We start from the raw sequence: 23,706 nt of genomic DNA, 5'->3' as shown, positions 1-23,706 counted from the left end.
TATTGAAAGAAAAATATATAAAAATCCTTAATCCTTCTTCTATTCATTAAACAAATTTTTTTAAATCGACAAATTTTCATCGCAATTTTTTTCCCACGCGTATCGATAAGCTCTCCTAACGATATAATTAATACTACGAATAAAATGATCTATTTCTCTGCCAAATCTCTGCCCGAAACCCACTATAACAGGGCACTATGAACAGCAGTCCGTCGGATATTTAAATTGAATCATCGACTTTCACTCATCCGTCATCAATCACTCATCAACAACTGACTGTGCATTTCACATTTCCATCCGCTTACTCACCCCATCAACTTCCACTCAAATTTATTTCTCCAGCTTCATGCATTTGTGCAGATGGAAAAAATTCTAATCTCGTGTACCTCGTCGCACGTTTTTTTTTGGCATTTCTAAAAATTAATTTAACTTCTCCTGAATTGACGCACGCACTTGATGCCATTTATCCCACAGTTAAATTGTTGCTGGAGTTGTCTCAGTACTTTTTCAGTGTGGAGGATGTAGCTTATTCATCAACCAGAATTATTCAGGAATATTCATAAATATCTCAACAGTGGAATTTTATTTTTACCGAGACGATTAGTATGTACACATGTAGTTGAAAAAAAGAGTATTTTCAGAGGTTGAAAATGAAAAAATAAGGAAATATGCAGTGATGATAGAGAAGAATGGACTTTGGGTGAGAAAAAATAAACAATTGGTGTTTTTTTTAAATCTTTAGATATACAATTTTAATGCATCCAGACCTCACTATACTCCACCAGCATGCTTCCTGTATTTTGCATTCACTCTACATCAGCCATAGTGAATCACTACTGTACCTTTTTCGCGTTATGATATTTTTAATGTACTTTTTAAATTTTTTTTCTTCAACTTTTTTTAAAATTAATAATAGACGTGCCAAGTCTTCTACCTCAGTCTACAGCCAACTACGTTTTTTTTTACTTAATCTTGCGCATTTGTTTATTCTGTTTTAACCTCATGTTATAAGATATTATTGTATAATATAATTTTTTTTCATGTTCATTATATAATATACTTAGCGGCAATAAGATACCTCCATTAGTGGATTATTTTATTAATTTTCTCATCCTTAAAATCTTTTCTCCTCATTAATGACTCCTTATCGAGATTAATTGGATATCGATAAAGAAGTTTTGTCAAATTTTCTCAATTTCTTTTTCATTTTATTCCAAATTCAAAAACGCGTTTTTGTTTAAATGCGAAAAGTTGTCGTAACAAAGTTAGAGACATTACATTTAAGTCAAGGCTTCAAGTGGCCACTCTGGTATTATCATCGAAATCGCACTTTATCATTGCATTTGACATGATTGCACGGATAATTTTCATTGAAAAGAAAAAATTAATAGAAACTCCCCCTCAAGTATCATCAGAAAAAAAATTGATACAAATCCCCTGACTATTGCATAATCTTGTTGAAATAAAAATGACAAAGTTGAATATTTCAAACTGTTTCTATTTATTTTTGTTAATCAGCATTTCGGAATGATATAACACCCCAGAGACTCACTCGAAATTCATTACACTATAGCTAACACGTGGCTGATTCTCCAACATTATAACACGCGCTTGGACAATATGTTTTTTTTTTCAGTCCCAATGTCTAAAGTACGTTTTACTGTAAAAAATATGCATAGAACGGCACTGTATTAGGAAGAAGCAAAATACATGTTACATTCTCGTCACCTTATCGTTGATAAATGTAGTATAATTAATTTTTTTATAAATCGTTTATCATTTTTTCCTCATTATTTTGTTAAAAAATTGTGTCGCGTAGCATTAATGATTTTTTTTACAATAACCTTCGTGAACCATCGTTTATTCATAATCAATCATCATTAGAATAGTAATTATATTAAATTTTTAATTTTCATATTGAAAAACGAAAGCGAATTGAATTTAGCCAGACAGATTTATTAATTTTTCGTCAGCAGGCAAATGAGTAATTGTTTCACTGTAAAAATGATGGTTAATTACAACTCCACTGAAGAAAGTTCTATTGCAATTCAATCGAACGTGACGTCAGCCTCAGATTTATTCAGTATTAATGTTAATCTGGAATGAGTTCATTAGCTCGTTTCGAGATAAACATATATTCTCGATCAAATGGTCGAAATGCATTTTATTTTCAATAATTATTGCAAGAAAACTTTTCCACTTCATTTCACAACTCTCACATTCTCATCATCGAACTCTACATTATTTATCTCTAACTTTAGGTACTAAATTTCTTTTTAAAATCTCCCCACGTACTTTTTTTTCTCCCTCTCATCAAAAAAATGACTCACAATTCTATATTTTTATTTTCTTTTTATCTTCGTACAACTTGCCCCCTAATTTGTAAACCTAATTGATACCTATAGTGATGAATTAGTACTATAATCATCGTTCCTCGTAGTTTTATTCATCCATATAATACCTCAGATTAGATAAATTAATCATTCGTAACTGTGTATGTCCCTCTACTTAGGCTAGACTTCGACGGAAAAATATATTTATAAAAAGTTATAATATTAATATACGTTTCAAGCGTTCTATATACCATTTTTTTGTTTACTTTTTTTTCATTTTCAATTTCTAATCTCCTATTCATTACGTCTAAGCTCCCCCTCCCCCCCATTAGCTATTCCCCCCAACTTAGTCAGTAATCCTGACGTTCCATATGTACTCGTCATTCCTAGAAAGCTCCCATGAAGGAAAAAAGAGCCTCGAACCTAGTATCTTTTATTTAAAATTATTATTTTTGAATTTATTTTTTATATTTATAACGGGCTATTATTTACCCCCCCCCCCTATCAGCGGCATAATTACATTGTCATAATAACCCACGGGGTAAAAATAATTAGAGTAAAACGGCGCACGGTTTACAATAGTTTTTTTTTAACAACATTGTGATGAAAAAATTCTGTCTTTGGATGGATTTCGTTAGCACTCCGAACATTTTCAACTGATTTTTTTCCCTTCTATTAACACGATTTTAACATTGCATTGAAAACATGAGAGCTCGTGATATACATTATTAATTATTAATCTTGTTGTGTGCACCGTTTCATTCCAATAATTAGCACTCATTGGACTGAGGATCTCCAATTATTATTTCTTTCATCTCACGTGGTCCTCCCCCCTCCCCCTCCACCCCCAAACAGTGTGTTATCAACATGATTGATAGAAATCTTATCAGTAGAACGGATTATTCATTGAATTAATTATAATTGTGCCAGTATAAAAAAAAAATCTCAATAGTGTATCGATCACTGATTAGAAATAATTCATTTGTGCAAATGAGTTTTAGCTGAGGAAATGAATACCACTCGTTATCTTCTGTTTATTTCCATTTGTGCGACTCTAACGATAACCATCACAATGACGAACAGTGCCTTATCCCCATTTTTTTTACAATTAAATATCTTTGGTATTATGCCTGAGTCATTCATTGAGATAATCCATTACAAAATGAGAATGAAATCATGAGATTTGGGGTTTATAGGATTCCATATCGGCATGATAATGATAATTTTTAATGTATTGTTAAGGTGCATCAGGAGTTGTGATGATTTTAATTGAAAATAGTGGCAGCATTATCGTGATATCTTGAAATTTCGTCAGTGCAAATTAACGAAACGAGTGAATTAACCCACGATTGTCCCCCAAATGGCATAATTATCAAGGGATTTTGAGTATAAACTCGCCTAGAAATCAATTCGACTCGTTTCACCACATGTTTCACACCTCAAAATATTTAGCAACTGCAATAACGACGTTAATAATCGTGATATAAAAATCCATAAAATTGAATTAGTCGTTGAATTGAGATAATAAAAATCATACTCCTTAACAATTCCGGTATTGGCATTTATTTTCATATATGCATCGATCGGCTCTTCATTAATCTGCATCATCAATTTCGTATACGAATTACATGAGACTGACTCGAGAGCATTTCAATATTCTTTTTAATACAAAAATTCACACTGTCATTCCCATTATTTCCCCACCTATGAGTGATAGCCGCTCTGTCAACGATACGTCTCACTGAACGTTGTCTCGTTCACTTCCAAATTCTGTCAAAAATTTTCCCAGAATAATTACGTCAATTCTCATCAGCCCATTACCATGACTTCCGTCAAACGTGTATCGAACTTAATAATAACTAACAATATCAAAATTTGTACTATGAGGTAAGTAAAGAATTAAAAAAAAATGAAGAAAAAAAATTATGACGGCGCCGATATAAAAAAATACACGGAATGAATGAAAAAAAAATTCATTTAACCAAAGGCTCACCTGGTAAGAGGGTCTTTCAGTCTTAATATTTGAGGGAGATCTTTATTGGTGAGTCTTTGTCTCATTAATCTTTGATCTTTCATACATTTGATCGTCCATTGAACTCTACTTACGAATTAATGTCGTGAAAATCATATTAAAATCATCAATTCAACATTTCAATCCTCTCAAACAGGACAAAACGACTGCATTGTGGCATGTGTTATTAGTGTTTGTGGCTCAGTCAAGGCGTAATTCAAGTTCTATTGCTCACAAAATTTTTCTCCTCGTTCATTGTTATTCAAATTAATTGCGATAAAGATTATTTTCATCAACTATCAATGCATTGGGGACATTTACAATAACTCTATGATTGACAATATTTCAATTATCAGAGAACTTTCAAAGCTACCTCGACCAATAACTTCTATCGAGAAAAAATTGTTTTGCTGTAATTATTTACTTCTTTCAACGTTTTTAAAATTCACATTTAATGTGGCACTCTTGGTGATTCTTTCATGAATCTATGTTTCATTATTTATAATTTTTTTCTCCATACACACATGATTATTAATTGATTAAAAACCTCTCCATTTCATTCAGAAATATTGAGAGATTGTATTGTTGAATCGAATCAATAAGTTGTGTTCAATTTTATTATTATTTTTTTTTTTCATAAAGCCGAAGATACAGTACAGATTTGTGAACAAAAGAGCTTGTCATCGCGTTGTGTTTTATTATCATCTCCAGAATAAATCCCCATTGATTTTGTTCATTATCATTTTTTGTTCTTCATTTTCGTCCTTATTCACTGTCTAGAAAACATTTTTTTTTTCGTCATATAGAATATATCACATACGCGTTACTTCTAAACACATTGAAATAAGAAGCACTTTAAGAATAGATTTTTCTTTCTTTTTTTTCACTCTACACAAATGTCATTTGGGGCCTCCCAGTTTAGAGATGGATTGATCTATTATTAATTATCAATTCATTATGTTCAATCATTACTAATTATTAACTGGTGTATAATGTGTTTAAATACGATACATATGTACATACAAGCCCTGTGTATTAATCATTCTCGTTCACACAATTTTGCTTCCCCCTCTTATCCCTCCAATTTCTTACTTCATTTATCAGTTGCTTTTAAAAATTATTCTTTCTTGTCATCTATTACGTATATGTGTGAGTATAAACTAAAATTCAACCGTTGGATCATTCTTCACTCATTAGTTTTCTTTTTAATCAACAATGTGATGCCTGTCATCTACCGTAACGTGTCTCCGTTTCATTAATTTAATTACTAACAAATAGTAACGTTTCATTATGTTAATTATGCATTAAAATTATGAAGCATTCGTAGATGCAAAGATCTCCACGATTTTATGGAAACTAAAATAAGGAAATAACTAATAGTACTTTAAAAAAAATCTCTTTTAATTAAATCGATTTGTTTGCCTACGTATTTGGTATGTATCGAGATTTCTATTACTTATAATATTTTCTCCCTAGCTACTGAATAGTCTCAGTATCAGTGCAGGAAATAAGGGTAAACGACTAGTTCTAGCAATTTTCAAAATGCTCGTTATGATTTTTCTGATGTAAAAGTGGTATAATTTATCGATTAATATCCCCATGGTTAATTGACTTGTCCTCCTATCCAACTAAACACTTTGGCTGATCTCCGAGTGGGTTTCATCATTTTTAAGTATTGAAAAAGAAGTAATAAAAACGTGGAGATCGAGGAGATTAATCACTGGGATTTGTCCCAATGGATTCAATTGGGCACTGAGTTTTTTTTAATCAATCAAAAAAGAAACATTATATAAATCTCTGAAAATCAAACAGCCAAACAGGAGTACTGCTAAATAATTCCTCCCTGCCATAACGCAAATGCCCAATCGAATGTCTTTCAATGGGATAAGCTCACCCAGGGTTGAGAAATTTGGGTTAAACAAACAACAAATGTTTATACACGTGAAATTTCGATTATAAACAGATTCAGTCAACAAGCCGTTGTGGGTGGGGTTGAAATGTCATTGAAAAAAGAACTTGCATATTGATATTGGATAGAAAAAACAGTCTCCCTATGATTGGGGACATCCTGGAAATCCTCCAAGCGTTCCTCAATGTCAATTATCGAATTATTACAAATTGTAATATAAAAATGATAAAAAAAATGCGTGAAAATCACAATAAGCACTTGCTCCAACATGCTCTGCATATTTGGGGAGTTCATTGATTACGTCAGCAGGGTTTTTTTTTATAAATTTCAATTTTTGCCTTTTCGAAAAGTTTGTCATGCAAGTTGTGACATTTCTCTTAACCATTGAAAACTGATCAGTGGTTGAAAGTGACTGATCTTTCTTATAATTTCTCAAAAACTATTGACAATCCAAATATACAATTTGCTTACTAATTCACCGATTAGTATGGAGAAACTATTATAATTTAGATATTTCACCAATGGTTATTGCTACACTGTAATAAATCTTTCAGTCACTCTATGGGCTCCAATTGACTTATCGAATGACTCGTACTACTGAATGAAAAATCTCCCTTAGAATCGTCTGACGTAATTAATGAGTCTCCCAAATGCAGAGGAGCATTGCAATTCTCGACTACAATGTCAAAGCGAGTACCTTGTATCCACGTATTGCCGGCATTACCAATAAATTATCCAACTAATTGATCAATTAATCAATCAATGCAATAAAAATTGTACGTCTCCTTGTGGATCTCCCTAAATATGCCTTGTGTTTCCACAAAAGCTTCTTAAAACATCACTCTGAGAGCTCGACGAGGACTATGAACGATATATGAAGCTGCATGGTGGTGTTGGTGGTGGTGGTGAGCCATCATTAATCGGTATTGGTAACAATGTTGGTGGTGGTGATGGTGTTGAGGAGGGAGGCGATGGTGAACTCGACGAGACACTGGAGGGTGGTGAGGGTGACTCGATTGTTCTCTGTCCAGTCAACTCTCTACTCGATTGTCCTCCTGACGTCACACCACGACTTCTATTTGACGTCGGATTGTGACGATTTCTCGTTGGCCGTCCTAAGCTACGATGACGGCCCCCTCCCTCCTCACTCGTTTCTCAGAGATAAACTTTTTTGACACTTCGTGTTGTTGCAAAACCATCATTGCGTCTGTATGGATCACCCTGGTGTGATCTCAATGTTCCAAAATTATCTCTTGGGCCACGGTAGCCGTAGCCATCGGGAAATTGAAACAGTGTTTCAGCGGGCGTTGGTGGGGGCTTTCTCATTGTTCCTTTGGGGGAGTGGAGCTTCGGTGGCTGGGGAACTAGAACTGGCTCTGCGTACGTCACTTCCTCCTGAGGAAGGAGTTTGGGTTCTGGTGCTAATCTACTGTTCAACAGAAAATAAGTTGATCGTTATTGGACTTTTCCTAGATTCTTGCACATTTTGAGCCACATGTACATTAAGATAAAATGAAATGTCACTTCTTCTACTGCAATTACTTTTCACACATTCAGTTACAATACTTATCACTTATAAGTGATGAGGAAAATCGAATTGGGAAACACGAGCAGCTTAACAGTCCGCCAATTAAGTCGTGAAACAATAGAAAAATAATGAATGGATCGACTTTTCAAAGCTAAAATGTGCAGAGGAGTGAAGTATTGGACTGGAAAATGTGAATTTTCACTCCAAAAGGACAATTGATGGCACATCAATGCCATGAGAGTATATGCGTCAACTATCAAAATGTGTATCAGTTATTCAATTAAATAATGCATTCACATTAAAAGGTATTAATGTCAGGAGGGAATATCTCTTAAATTTTATCCTCTCAATACCTTGCTCTTAACAATATAAAAAAGTGACCCATTTATTCATCGTTTATTGAATAATTATGAGTTATTACCTATTAACATTCTGTCGTTGCTCAAAATACTCATACTCCGTATCTGGATAAGGTAGATTATCGTCCTCATCCTTCCGACATTTTCTACCGCACAAATATCCAGCAATGAAACCAACGAGGAGTGCAGCAAGTGCACCAGCAACAACCGCCATCACTAGTGTCTCAACAGAATAGTGAGGCACTGGAGAATCAGCAGCAGACACTTCAGGGCCTGATGAAAGACAAAAGCCGATTAATGTGCACAATACACACATAAAAAATTTTATAGAAGAACCTAAAGAACTAGTGTTACATTCCTTTTAATACTTTTTGATTGTGGACAGGGATTGTTAAATAATATCAAAACAATTCAAGTCTGAACTTTAATTTTTCGTTTATCGCACGCAGAAGGTGTATCTTTCTCATACGATTAATTTTTGTCCACACCTACCAAGCTTTCTCAATATTTTCTATACACCTCTTTTCATTGAGCCATTTTCTGCAGGAATTCTCCGACATAATTTTCCAAGTTTTTCCCATTTTATTTTTCTCCCCTTTCCTTAAATTATTTAAGTTCTTTTTTGAAGTTTGATGGAAACTGTGTAAATGTAATAATCTGGAGTCTTACAAAATTTCTATGAATACCGATAAATTTTTGGAGGTTTCTATAATTATTCCTCGTGTACATCTCTGCAATCGATTGAGTAAAGTGAATATACCTGAATTATTCTGTTCCTCGTCCTGCATAATATTAATAATTTCTCCTCCCTGGCTCTCCTTATTCGATATCATAGAGTCCTGTGGAAACTTATTCTGATTGGCAGATATAGCACCCACCGATCCGGCATCTTTATTCAGTGTTTTACTAGGAGGGCAGGATGCATGAATACCAGTGGCAACACTCTGCAAAAATCTCAAAGCATCTGTCGCTGCTGGACCCACGAGGGCTCTGCACTTGCCCTCTTCCTTGTCCCAAGCGCAGTAAGGATCCTGAAGAGCTACACACTCACCGCACGACAGTATTCGGTCGCTGTAACACCGATGGAGTCTCAGTGCTTGGACCTGACTGTCGGCTATGACTACGAGTCTACCATCTTCAAGGCCATCACCAGCTTGTGAGGCCCTTACAACTTTTATTCCACGTACTGGTACCGATGCTGGAAATGCTTGAATTTCCTCGATTACAACGGGACTCACACGCTCGTGAGAATCAGCTGAGTCTGCGTTCACTGCTTTTATCACTTTTCCATTGTCAGTTCCGATGAATAGGACATCGTAGGTCTTACCACCAGGGGTTTTCACCTGGGGATCCACTGCTATTTGAGTAAATCTGTAACTTGAATAACAGCGCCGTCGAGTTCAGTGGTTCATTGAGTCATTTATATGAAAAATCTTTTCGATTTCGGAATGTTCATCATATAATGGAATATGTTTCATATGACGGTGATAGTGATAAGATCAATTCAATGGTTAAAAGGTAAAATGCTAAGTATACTTACTGAAAACTTGTGCGAATAACAATGGGCTGGCCAAAAAAACTTGGCACAAACTCATCCATCAATGAATGAGTCTTAATGAAATTGAGTGTTAAATCAGGCAGTGTCCTGGAGTCATTGACACACTGACCAGGACGTGGATCTGGAACTTTGGCACTCTGTACTGGTAGCCAGTTTGAATTAATCGCACTTTGCTCTTTGAAATTGCCCTCAAATGTGTCGGAAATATCTTGCAATGAGAATGCACATACGGCTGAACCGCTGATACTGTTGACTGGTGTGGTGAATGTACCGTATATAAGTTGAGCAGACATTGTTCCGTATTGACCAGATATCAAGTCTGTTGTCGATTCTGCAAAGTATTTGAATGTTACAACCACCATATCCATAAATACACGTGCCAATATTTCCAGTAGACTGGGGTATTCGTGCTTTTACCAGTCGTGTGTCAAGGGATCATATCAATCGTTTCCAACGACATTTCCTGATAAATAATTCTTTACTTACGTATTTCATTGAAATAGAACGGGAAATCACCGGTGACAGAGCAATTTAATCGTGACTTCAAGAAAGAGGTCCATCTATTGCGAAAACGATGTGGACCCCCTCGGTCGTATTTACAGACTCTCGCCACACGAGAGAAAACAGCCTGCGATGAATATTTATTATTGGTTATTTGGTATTCATTATATTTTTTACCCTAACATGAAGGAGGATATTTCATGAAAAAAAAACACGGCAAATTCGAAAGTAAATTGCATTTCTATGGGATTTCCATTGGAATATTTTTTAGCTGCTTCTGGTGGAGAGTTACGCTATTCAATATTTTTGAATGGGAAAATTCGAATAAAAGTTATTCCAATAACGAAGGAGATATTCCTATTTCCGGACAATTTTATTTAGTATGAAATTTCATATAGAAATTCGTCGACACGAATTTTAATTGTAATTTTTTGACTGACAAAAAATGAATGAAAAAAATAGACAAAGAACTTGTACAGAAAATATTTGAACCGAATAATTGTACGGGAAAATTAAAAGCCATAGATTTTTTTACAGAATATTTTCCATGAAAATTTTTGTACTAAAAAAGCGCAGATCAGCTGTGAAATTGGTCTACAAAATCGACAAAAACCCACTAACAACTTCATTAAAAAAAAATTCACCAGAACTTTCCATCGAATTCACTTGGCTTTATAATGAAATTTTTCTTCTGTATGTCGAAAAAGTAATAGCTCACCTTTCCACAGTTGATATGTTCAACTGCTGTTTCTCGGAAGAAAAAATATACGAAATCTCCCTGGGTCATTGAACTGACGAAATTTGGTGCTGCAACAAGAGCATTTAATATTCAAGATTAAAAGATGAAGCAACCCCACCCAAAAAAGAATGTCGCTTTAAAATACAAACAGACAAAGAGTTTGACCATAGAATTTAAAAACCCGAGATACAATATTGTCGCTTGCGAACGATGATGAAAATAAAAGGGGGATAATAACGTGAAAATTTTCAACTTTATCAATTTATTAACTAGTGGGGGGACAGGAGTGAGGACATTTTCATAATCCCAATGTTGGACGGTTAATAATTAAAAATTCATCCCCCCACGACTGTGCTGGGGATCGATAGTGCTGCTACTCACTACTCACTCTGTGACATGAATGCTCTGAATATTGGCTACTCAATATACATGTATCTATCCAAATGAGAAGGGCCTTTGGGGGATTTAGATGCTGCATTATTACTGATATTTTCAGCAATTCACTTCAACAAAGTAAATACAATGACAAAAAATATAATGCGCGATTCGCGGTGTTTTTGGTGAGATATATTTGACGAGTGATTCAGTCCAGAAATTGAAATGAATAAACACAAGCATGTTTTCATATGGTCGACATGTGGGTTTGTGGCTTCCGCATGTGGGTGTTTAATAACTGTTTCATACACAAATTGTAGTAGTTAATTTAATTCGGAATAACGGTCTAGTTGTTCGCTGTCATCTCTTTCAGGGAAATATTTCAGCAGTAGAGATGTAATAGCACATTTCAAGTTGATAAATACCTCATTGTCATGAAAATTTTTATGTATATCCAAGCGATATTTATTTTTTCCTATGGAAAACTCTGTAATGATTTTTTTGGTATATAAAAAATATTTATCTTTTAATATTTATTCTTCTCCTATAAAGATATCCTATTGGATATCCTTCAGAGAAAATGTTGAATTTTTTTTTCATCGAAGAAAATTCACTAATGAAAATGTAGCGATATTGTTGTTAAATGTGACAATATATAATTCATTCTTGAACGGTCAAATTAAGCAGATGGCAATGAAAGACTCGACCCCTTCCCCCCTTTCCCGCAAGCAACTGAACCCAAAAGTCATCATGAGGGCATTAAAGCCCCATTCAATAACAGTAATTTTCATTCTCCAGTCACACAACGAAATATGTAATTGATGGTCATACCATTGAGACTCATGGAGTCATATTGTTCAGTTTGCAGTGGCCCTCTGTATATAATCGGGTCCATTCCCGAAAAATCAGCGACAGTGCCCGTATAAAGTTCGCCATCAACATAAACAAATGTGCTGTTCTGCTGTGGATCATAGGGGCACAACGCTTGCCCTGACTTTTCATTGGTCATTGTGTAATTTCCACTCTGCACCTCGTAGTCTCTGCACATTGGCTTAAATGCATTTGTCGCGCAGATTAATAAATTTGATGATCCTGTTTTAGCCATTATTCTCATATAATTTTGGCATATTTCATCCTCCTTTCCCTTGAGAGTACACATTTTAATGTCTTTCTCGGATGAGTACCAGGTTAATCTTTGTTGCTCGGTTAAGTCAGTTAAACTGAGATTGTGCACCAAATTTCTGGGAATTGAAAATTATTTACTTATTATTTATTCTCACATGTTATAAGTAAGTGAATAGTATTTTTTGCTCCTACATCTAGAATCTGAGAATTAATTATTGAATGATTATCATCATATTCATTATTTTCGGCCAATCATTACCGGGGACGCAAAATTCAGTCGCAAAAGGATAAAACGAGATAAATAAATACCCTCTAAAACGTGGATTAATTCATTTTATCGCTTCACAAAAGAATTATTATGACAAAATAATTCCATAACAGACTTTTTGAATTTATAACGTGATAATTAATTTTTGAATAATTATTTTGTCATCCGTAGGGCTTTCGGCCATTTATCATTGAGGATGCATTGATTCTCCATCTGGTTAGCTCCTCAAACATGTAAACATTCTTGAAAAACACGTGATCCATCATTCTGGACTATTTAAAACCTTCCATAAAAAAAAAAACCGGGGGAACAGTTACGACTATTATTGTGATTTCTGTTCAGCATCAAAGACCGACTTCTTACCTTCCACCAATGAGAAGATAGTTTCCGTCCCTAAGCATCAGCCGGAAATAGTCCGTGTGGGTTTCGTTTCCAGTGAATCTGAACACATCCTCCGCACCTGGAAATACAAACATAAACTGTTAGGAATTTAGACCCTAAAAACTTTTGATATTTGCTTTTGCCCAGAATCTTCCACTATAGTTGATGGACAAACTTTATACTGATCATTTCGATCGTTCAAATTTCTCCTGCAAAGTTGGGTATGTAATCATCCTTCTGTTTCTGTAACAATGTCGAAAAAAAATCACCAGATTTCTATGGAATTCGATGAAGTTACATATTTGATCTGGTCCATCCATTCAATTACAAGCTAGCGTCGTTTGATCTAGTGTATACACAAGGTAGATTGAAATTAGATGTGATCGAGTATCCAGGGACGACATCGCAGGAGCTTACGACACGGCAATCCAAGTTTGAGGAGACCTTGTGGTTTTCTGTCTCTCGACACTATTCAACATATACAACGGAATCACGCTCCCTTTGAGTATGGAGATGTCGTTTCTTCGGTAGCAATTGGATTCGGAATTTTTATTTATTTTTTGAATATCTAGGGAAGATCAGAAGTGATGCGACGAACCGAAGCTAGTCAATTTCATGGAGAAATCGGGTTTTCATTGATGTATCTTTTACGAACAAAAATCAATGTTTTTTCAATTTTTAAAAACTTTTTTTGGTATTAATTTTCTTTACCGATGTGAACAGACTGAGTCTGAATTTCTCTTTAGAACAATTTAAAAATTATTCTTCACATTGTGGAACAATCTAGGTTTTATTCGATGATGAACTTCCGACTTGACATAATATTTGAGGCTTGTTCTCCTTGATTCCTAGGAAAATGTCGAGAAAATTATTTCTCACTGTGAACTATGTGAATAGTTCTCAAAGTATTACTGAATATTTTTCTCCTTGTAAATCATATCAGATTTGAAATTCCGTGTTGACAACGAGATTTGACAATATCTTGATTGCAAGGATTTTGAAGCAATAGTTTTCCAAGTAAATGGGGCTTTCTGACGTCGGACCAATGTATCTCCCCTCGACTGCGGTAGAAAGTTACTGGCGTATTCGTAGTTTGTTCCAAGTTGCATTTGAAATGGTTCTAAAGTTTTTGGTATAACACTGCTGTCTGGCGTATTGCTTTCCAGCTTTAACAGATAGTTCAATACAACCAATCAACAGATCCTCCATCTCCAAGTTGACATGAAATCCTAATCACCAATCTCCAATATTCGATCAGGAAGATTAAAAACCTTTTCCTCCTCTCTTTCTCTCTCTCAGTCGTCTCAAAATGAATTTCCCATATTCCGACATTCTCCATTTCCCGAGAATTGTCGAGTGGGACAATAAGATTGATGGACAGCAAGAGAAAAACGAGATGAATTGAGAAGAAAGAATGATGACAAAAAGAATAAACAAAAAATGTAGAATAAAGAATAGGAAGGAGAGAGGATAAAGTAGTAGTGATGCCAACCGAAATGGACAGTTTGAAGTTTGTAAAAAAGCCAACTAGATGAGAAAAGCAAGGTCCCAGGAGTTTTCATGACAAATAGAACGTGGATATTGTGTACACTCGAGGAGGAAATTTCTCACTTCTGAGTTCTCCACACTCATACGTACAACCAAGCCAATATCTAAAGTAGGAGGAGATGGAGCACGATAGGATCCTTTGAAAAATGTTTAAAATAATAAAAACCTTTATATTAGATTATTTGGAGGAGGTACATTTTGGTAATGGAAATAAAGCGGTGCAGCGATTGAACGCACAGCTAATAGTCAATTCATTAAAAACGCTACTTGGTTAATTACCCCCTGAATTCATTTTATATGGATGAATTTACTCCATTGCTGTAAATCAATAGTGAATCGATCACTTAATGTCCAGTGCGATGCTCTCCAGGCACCTGATGATAATTTAGACAGGCGGGCAGCTGTGTCCATTGGACAGTGGCACAATCCCTTCTTGGCTTAATCTCAATTATACATCTTCATGTCTGTTGCGGCGAAGGGATGGATGACGAGGCAATTAGATGGTACGTTGTTATGCAAGATATCCAGTGACACTTGTACGTATGAAACTCCAGTCCAACCAGAGATTTTACACGAGTAATTGTTCAACCTGATATGCAGGGCTTCACTTATGGATAGTGTCATTAGTGAAGATTTTTTTAATCAATTGTAATGGAGGAAGGAGAAACGTCAAGATGGTTTGAGAAGAAGCCAGCAACAGTCTGGGCTGCACAGCGCTGAAGTAGCTGGCTCAATGACAGCAGCAAATGAGGGCATAAAATTAGAGCATTGTTCCGAGGGATCACTCACTCTCCATAGGTCGTAAATGAGGACGACCAGTGAGCGCTTCTTCCCGAACAATGACATCACCACCTAGTTGACTCATCTCGCACTATTATCTGAAGAACATCTGGTTTTTCGAGAGATAGATTGAAAAATGGAAAGAAAGGCAACTCCGGTGCCCACAACCAAGAAGATTCACTCTCTTTCCTGGAAGCAATATCCGAGCAGCTAGTGCTACATTAATGATCTCAGAATTAAACTTGGGTTCGATCGAGCTGGTATCGAAGATGGAATTTCTCATCAGTATCCTCAGAAAACTCCTTCCTGATTAATATCGTCAACCTAATTCAAGATATCCTAACGAAGGCCATGCGATGGAAGGAAAACCCTTCGGATAAGATTGCACCTGTTACTGGTGATTTCCAGTTTACAAATTAGATTAGAAGAATAACAAATACAAATTTACATACAATTTTACTCATCTCTTATAAAAATTGAGTTGAAGATTAAATGAACAGAGAGAGTTCAGCATCTTCACTGAGAGCAGCAGGCGAATCAATTATCCGTACATTAATGATACCACAATTAAGCTCGAGTTCGAACTCCTAGACATGGAAGTTGAACTTCCTCATCACAATCCCCAGAAAACTTATCTAATGACTTCTTTCCGATTAATATCATCGACCTAATTCCCCATATGCCAACGAAGATTACTCATCGAAAGGAAAACCTTCAAAATGAAATGTTGAAATTGCCGATGACATTGCACTGGTCATTTCCAATTCGTAAATTGGATTGGAACAATTCCGGGGGGGAGGGGGAAGGGGTGGAAAGGTATGTCCAAATATGTGTGCATACAGTGGTGAGGAGGAGAGAGAGGAAGGAAGGGACGCAGGGGGAGTTGAGCCTTAAGGGCCATTTCTGAGTGGTGTGTGGCGCGCCCGTGGTAGAATTCCAAGAGGGAGTTGGTATTCGAAACTGAGTACAGTGGATAGGGGATGGTGGGAAATAGGTGTATAGCGCGCACGAGGAGCACTCGATCAATAACACACCGCGGCATGGGCGCTCTGACATGTTTTCTGTGCTTTACTGAGCTGTACAACCACTTCTTAACCATCTTCGTCGATTACCATCTCTGCCACTACACTGACATTGCCATTATGCTTCTCTGGATCCAGCAGGTATTTCCCTCAATGCTTTCAGCCATTTAGTATTTGGCATTGTAATGGACAAACTTTAATCATAGCTATTCACGTCATAATGCCTCGGGTGGAAGGCACCAGTTATTTGGATTTTCATCAGTGATATTAACGATACAAATTGGATCTATTCTGAGAGTTGAGTGGCTTTGAGCGTGACGAATACCTGGATATGCGTGACCAGCTGGTAACTCTCGTGCACAAAAAATTGTCTGAAGGGAGGATTGAACGCATGAAAAAGGCCCAGTCATTACTGATCGTCTGAGATATATTAATTGTACAAATATATGTGCATCATTGGGGTAGGAGATCTTATGACCTTATGATCTTCTGACTCACCCCAGGACCTACATCAAATTTTCTGTCATTGGCCAGTTCATTTACTGGGAAAATAACTTAATCATTGGACAGTATCGCAGAATCACTTACTTTTAGCTTTAAGAAGTAAAGTGTCTCCATTAGAAGGTGTATTGACAATTTTCCTGGTGATCTAAAAATATTTTTTGCAAAACAATATTTTATTACACTAAGGAGCCTGAATTTTACTTTCAACGATATTCTTGAATAAGCTCTCTATAGAATATTTCTGGAAAATATTCAGACAAATTTTTTTTTCTACGCGCGATGTTACGGGCCTTTTTTTACCTGTCATAGACTAGCTCCAGGGACTGGCAGTGACTGGCACATGAAGTTCCGACTTCTTTTGCATCTGGCAAATACTGGTACAGAGTAATTTTTTTCAATGGATTTGAATTAATTAATTTTGCCCTTTATTTAACCAAATGCGAATTTTGAATATTAAAAATACTATAAATTAATTACTTGATATACTAAATTCACCATTACGAGGAAGACAAAGGGCGCCAATGACTGGGTCATTGACAGTAAAGGATGCTAAAAATTTAATCACATGATTTTTCTGCTCTCGTGAGGGATCATCGGATTTGAATTACAGTCTTAATTGAAATCCGGCCTTTGGTGCTGACTAAATGAGAAAGCGAGGACTTCTGATTGAGTTCAGATCGGCAAACATGATTAGGAGACACCGAGGGGTGTGATGTATTGGGTAGAGATCCCTTCTTATCACGTCACACATTTCACCGTCCTAGCCACTACGAAGTTGATGATTCTTGAATTCAATAATTCGGATACAGCAACACAAGCTACGCTATATAAATCTATATTGTAGCAAAATAAGAAAAGGAGCTAAGTACAATGGGTTTAAGATAAGTTATCAATGAATGGGAATGGCAGATTTTTGCCTTGAATGTTATTACACCTTGAACTGTGCTTTATAAAAGAGATTTTATGGAAATTCTCGTCATCACCGCTCATTCATAATTTAGCAATCGAGAACTGGGACTCGGCGGGGTTCTATAATTGTTATCTCTCAAAACTTGGTAACACTGAATAAATAACTATTAAATTCATTTTTAGGCTTGGTCAATGTTATTCTCATAATAATAAAAATTATTGGATTGAACGAGTCAAATTATGTGTCATAATGAAATTTCGATGACTCATTATATGGTACGGTAGGATAATTTTTATGAAAAACTTCTCTCCGTGTAAAATCCATTAAGTCTGGCTATTATTATCGGCAAAATGTTCGGTAAAAACGTAAAGTATGAAGATTTTACGAGGTTTTGAATTCAGGATCACTATTGTCGATTTTTACGGAAAAATCTAATGAAAAATTCACATATTGAACGAAAATGAAGATGTGAAGAATATTTGGGGCATTTGTATTCCAAGCTTTTCCTCGTAATTAAATCCCTATTCTCTATATCTCTTTGACCAAGCCTATTTCAGCTTTATATTGACCTGATACGAGATTCGTAACCATTCGGTGGAAATTCCCGAAAGATATTGGTTATTCCAATGGGGGGTGGAGCTGACCCACGTACATTAGCTCGCATTTGTCTGCTTGACAGTATCTCCATTATCATTTGTCCACTAAATAGCCTCTTCGAGTGCTGGGTTTCCCCAGTTGGTTTTGCTGAACGATTCGAGGGTGATCTCAATTAGAGAGCTAACAACAGCAGTTGAAAAATGTCAATGTTTCAGAATTATAGCCGGCACTCTTCCATTTCCACAAAAGCAAACTAAAATGGTTTTCGTTTATGGATTATGTGTATAATTACTTAATTTTAACTGAAAATTTTTCATATAGTCAACACAGTATTCAGCTGATAATTATTGATACTTTCACTGGTGATTTTCCATGAAATTGTGGAAAGCTAGACTTGATGATGTACTTACAACGAACCTCTCGGAAAGTATTCATTAATTTTAAAGACCTTGTGGTATTACTTGGGAATATTTTTCTCTCGACATGAATATATTATTGACCATGAATTTAACGCAGGCAAATGCTACAGTTAAATCCGATTGAGTTGATGGAGATGTTGAAGTAGTCACCCGAACGGAATGTTAAATTGACCTTTTCGAGAACAAGAGTTGGTAGCCACCGCCTAGACTGCAATTCCCCGATCTGATGGCTAATGGATTAGGGGTGGAGGGACCCTTGTCGGGGTCATTTCCAAGGGGTGACAACTCCAGTGCGTTCTTCTCAGAGAGATCAGAGGGGATCAATGTGTTGAACGAATCATCCTCAGTGCCCATGGGGAATGTACGTGAAGTGTCAGAGATCAGTTGAAATGTATTTTGCACTGTTGCACGATATATATATATACATATATATAAATGAAAAAAAGAGGCTTCTTAAATAATTAACGATAGGAGAGTGCGAATGGAACAGCTGCACATTTGTATAATTCCGGGTGAAGTGAAGTTCTCTGAGAGATGAAGCCTCCCCCTCCCTCGAAGAAAAAAAAAGCAGGGGTGAAAGTTTGAGATCTACTCTGCGGATAATAGCGGAACTTCACCCAGGGTAAATGAATATGTATTAATTCTTTACAAATTTGTGATGAGGAGAAAATCTCATAATGCTATTATCATTTCTTTGCTTCCAATGAAAGCGGATATTTCAGGATGAATTAGATGACGCTACGACGACATTGACTTGAATTGGCAGGATTTTCCACCCCATTGATAGAAGAATTCTATTGATGTTAACGAGCTTCGGTAATTGCTACCGAGCCACGGAATTTTTGAAACAATTCAAACATTAATTTGTTTTTACTGAGTTTAGTTTGAATTGAAGATGGTGAGAAATTATTTTACGAGTTTTCTCACGACTGAGTAACCATAAGGAAAAGTGTTTACAGAGTGAGTGAAACTGAAACAAAAGATCTTTGTGAATATATCCTCTACAAGTCAACATATTAAAAATTCATTTAAAGGAATATATATATACATTGCAGTCTTTATCGAGCTCTTCTCCTACCCCAACAATAATCAATTTTTATTCTAAATTAGAAAAATGTTATGGAAGACTTCCCAACGACTGATTGTCTAATGCCAACTAGACAGTGAATGCGGAATAGTCAAGCTTCTTCAAGCATAGCCAAAGTAGAATGACAAAAATCGTCCATCGTACTTATTGATTGCAATACATAGCCGGCACGTGCAGTAAATCCCACGAATTCATCTTCCCCCAGTCTCTGATCAGGTCATATCGATTGCCGGAAAACGAGCCCTAACAGTATTCCTGCCTTACAACTACCGCAAAATCCAATCGAACGGGCAGAGGAGAGATGTAAGCGAGAGGAATGGGCCACCACACATTGTGAAAGAAACTATCGACGAAATCCTTCTGTCTTTCTCACACATTGATTGCTAGATAAAAAGAACACAAAGAGGTTGGTCCGTACAGATGAATTCATCGTTACCATCGTTCCTGGAATCTCAATTTCCACCGCTCTGTTAAATAATTCCACCCAATATCCATGAATATTTCGTATCCACGTCGAGTGAGGCTCGGAAATTCCCTCAAAACATGTGAACCATCGGTTATCGTCAACAATAATTGAATCTGAAAGGAGATTGTCCAAAATAGGAATGGGTGATGTTTCAATAAACACCGATTGTTGGAGAATGTAAAAAAATTGAAAAATGTTAGTGAAAAAAGAAAAACAATAGGAAGATCGAGCTGTTTTCATTCCATTTATAGTATTCCTATATTATTTAATGAAGGGAATTAAAATTTTTCCTGCTTTCCTTAAAAATAAGGGTAGACTGAAGTAGAACTGCAAATCTTCTTTCATTCTCAAAATATTTTTCACGCTTGAAAATAACCCCCGACGCGTCAAAATAGCTCCATTCCCTGAGGATATATTATCGATTAGAGGTCGTCCATTCTTGTGAATCCTCCGTTTATCAAAAATGGCCCTAGGAAGGTGACGATAAGGGAGGAGAAAATGCAGTGGCAGATAAAGCGAATGAAGACCCCCGAAAAACGGAAGTCAAGATATCGAGAATGCCGAGGGTTAGGGGATACTGCGGTATACACACAGACGTCTCTTTACCCCCTCGTCTTCTATTACCCAGCGTCACTTAAGCCCACTCTCTTCATCCCCCTTCGAACCGCTGCTTTCAACCTCCACATTGCTGTATCCAACGCCGATGGGTGACCCCCAAAATACCGCGTGCATAACTTTGTGCTCTCTTGGCGCACCACGCCGCCGCGTGTTGGATAGTGGTGGTTGGGTATTGATCGCAATTCGCAGCAACTGAGGACCACGACCAAAAGAGGGAGCAATGTGCAGACCCCCTCACCCTCCCAGCCGCGGTACCCCAGCGTCTACTCGTGTTCATTCGCCAGCATTCGTGATATTTCGGACTCTCACCCCCGCCCCTCGCGCTCCTTCCGTAACTCAAGTTTTTTTTCCCTCTCTGACTCACCCCTCAACCCCCGCGGTGTCTCTCTGTCTTTGACGATATTTTTTTCAACTCTCATCTGAAAAATGGCGACTCGTCACGTGGTCTCGTGAAGATTGGTGTGAGTTCTCACACTTTTTCACGTACTTTTGTTACAACTGCTGTTTTCTTTTCAATTTTCACAGCAATTTCTTCCTTCCTACGATTTACGCAGATCGCTTCTCTTTGTCTTTATGACCATGCGGTGTATCATCCCGTGTCTGGCCCAGTGTCTCTCGGGGGGTTTTCAATGTCTGTATATGCATGACATCATCCCCTCAACTCCCCAATTTGCCTCCTGAAATTATTTTTCCACCGCTGTCTGACTTCGATCGACAATAACAGAGAATTGAGTGATGCAATTAGAATAAATCAGGGCTATTTTTGAATATTGAAAAATAGGCTTTGAACTGAGAAAGAAAAGGAAATATTTGGGCTGCTTCATCCCATTGAACTCTCTCCAAAGAAGCTTCCATGTCCTAGGCTATTTCGCTAAATTGTACAAGTGCAGATGTATTCAGTCCTGATGTAGACCTTGTATATGTACATAGTAAGCAGCTATACGTGTGAATATATACGACCTCTGAGCTGATATTAGCGCCTAGTTTCCAGTGGAAAAGGGAGATGCAAGGGAGGGAAGGTGGTGGTCATGGCTTGCTCAGACGTACAGATAGATGTGCAGTGGGTAAAACACGTTTACGGAATATCTCGCATACGCGCAGGACCGAAGCAATATATGTTGCATTATCATAGTGCATAGTGGTATGGTGGTATCATGTGTATGTAAGGGATGTGGAGAAAGCCCCGTCAGCTGACCAACGATGGAAGATTTATCGATATTTATAGTGGATACGCCAGTTGGCACCCTGTTTAGAGAATAAATTTTCAATTTCAATGGAATAAAGGGAGGACACGTCACTGCAACGATATCTTTATACCGTCAATGACAAAAAAAGGCCTGGAAAATGGCAGATAAAGTTTGAAGAAAGGATTCAACCCCCCTCGCCCCACAATCAAGCCGATTTGCAATGAAAGAGTTCCTTCGTTTTTAATTTATAAAGTTTATACGACTCTCATGTTATTTCATCCTCCGGCTTTTTGTCCAACGATATATCGCAAGAGCGAACGAATGCTTTCATTCCAGACAATGGAACAATCCGAGAGATAACCTAGCTTTGATCTACCTCTCTCGCTTACTCCAGTTGCTCCTCTTTCTTCATATTTTGATGATGTGTCGACGATACAATTCCTCACGCTTCCAGTTTCATTTTTATCTCTAACGGGATAGCTTCAATTTTTTGAACATTTAAAAGTGAGCATTAGCTTGGAGTGGAATCTCTTCTGAAAAGGAGAGCTATAAACCATAGCCCGAAAAATTGAAATACTGTCAAAAATTGTGATAGGTCAGCTTGCTCTAAATTACGAGTGACAGCAATTGGAACAGAGGGAATATGGCGATGTGCCAGTAAGTGCCAATTTGGCGGTCGCGGTGAACACTTTCTCATTGAATTAAAAATATTTCTAGTCGTTCAATAACGATTATATTTTACTACACCATGAAGTCTTTGAAATGTGACTTGAACCCAGCCAATTGGCTTTAACTTTTCTCAAGAAAGTCCTATGATATTTATTGAGAGCGGTTAGAAGTGGCGCACATACTCAGATCTGGATTTATTCATGAATTTGATGAAGAATCAATGTTACATCAACGTCTAACAAAAATAATGGAAGTCCTGGGAATTGTCGCGCGGAAAATCCCGTAGCAACGAAAATAAGTGAAAATCAGTGGCAGAAGAAAAGACTGTAATAGGAACATGGGAATAGCAAAGAGACAGCATCAGCACAAGAGTGGATGGTTTCCTCTGAAAGTGTCGCAGAAAAGTATTGACAAGAATAGAAGCTTCCTCAGAGGAGGAAACAACTTTCCTATCTCTCAATCTAAGCGCTAAATTAACTTTCTATATTCACGAATAATTCCGAGATCAGTAATGCTTGTTATTCATCTCAAGTGGAATACATTAAGTTGGTAAAAATATCCAAAGCCATTGGGGATGTGAGAGCCCTGCACCAAGAGTATGAAAATCCATGTGTGAAAATCAATGACCAGAAGAGTGATTCCATTTGACTCATCATTTGCCACTAGGACTTGACAAGAACAGAAGCTTTCTCACAGACAAACAAGTTCCTTATCTATTCATCCAGCCGTATAATATAAATGTTTAACCACAATACTGCTATTCTTGATATTCTCTAGAAATATTCAGGATGTACATCAGCTCGTTAATGTTT

The 23,706-nt window shown here is 36.7% G+C and overlaps 1 protein-coding gene across 3 annotated transcripts in view; it reads right to left on the bottom strand.

Annotated features, from left to right (window-relative positions):
• LOC135173107 (semaphorin-1A) overlaps positions 1 to 23,706 on the bottom strand; it is a 44,946-nt gene that overhangs the window by 4,389 nt on the left and 16,851 nt on the right. Inside the window, exons 3-10 of one of the 3 annotated variants that reach the window (XR_010301249.1) lie at positions 13,070 to 13,166; positions 12,145 to 12,554; positions 10,918 to 11,006; positions 10,185 to 10,326; positions 9,681 to 10,029; positions 8,901 to 9,517; positions 8,203 to 8,413; positions 6,951 to 7,682 (exon numbers count right to left, since the gene is read on the bottom strand). Coding sequence is in view for 2 of the 3 variants with exons in the window: in XM_064139735.1 (XP_063995805.1) it covers positions 7,409 to 7,682; positions 8,203 to 8,413; positions 8,901 to 9,517; positions 9,681 to 10,029; positions 10,185 to 10,326; positions 10,918 to 11,006; positions 12,145 to 12,554; positions 13,070 to 13,166 (2,189 nt within the window). In the remaining variant the exon portion in view is untranslated. Of the gene's footprint in view, positions 1 to 3,880; positions 7,683 to 8,202; positions 8,414 to 8,900; positions 9,518 to 9,680; positions 10,030 to 10,184; positions 10,327 to 10,917; positions 11,007 to 12,144; positions 12,555 to 13,069; positions 13,167 to 23,706 lie in introns of those variants that run through there. The other 2 variants (XM_064139735.1, XM_064139736.1) reach the window with 2 other exon arrangements.

This window comes from Diachasmimorpha longicaudata, chromosome 2, assembly GCF_034640455.1.
Source record: "Diachasmimorpha longicaudata isolate KC_UGA_2023 chromosome 2, iyDiaLong2, whole genome shotgun sequence".
NCBI classification, from domain to species: Eukaryota; Metazoa; Arthropoda; class Insecta; order Hymenoptera; family Braconidae; genus Diachasmimorpha; species Diachasmimorpha longicaudata.
This window is presented reverse-complemented; position numbering and strand designations above follow the sequence as displayed.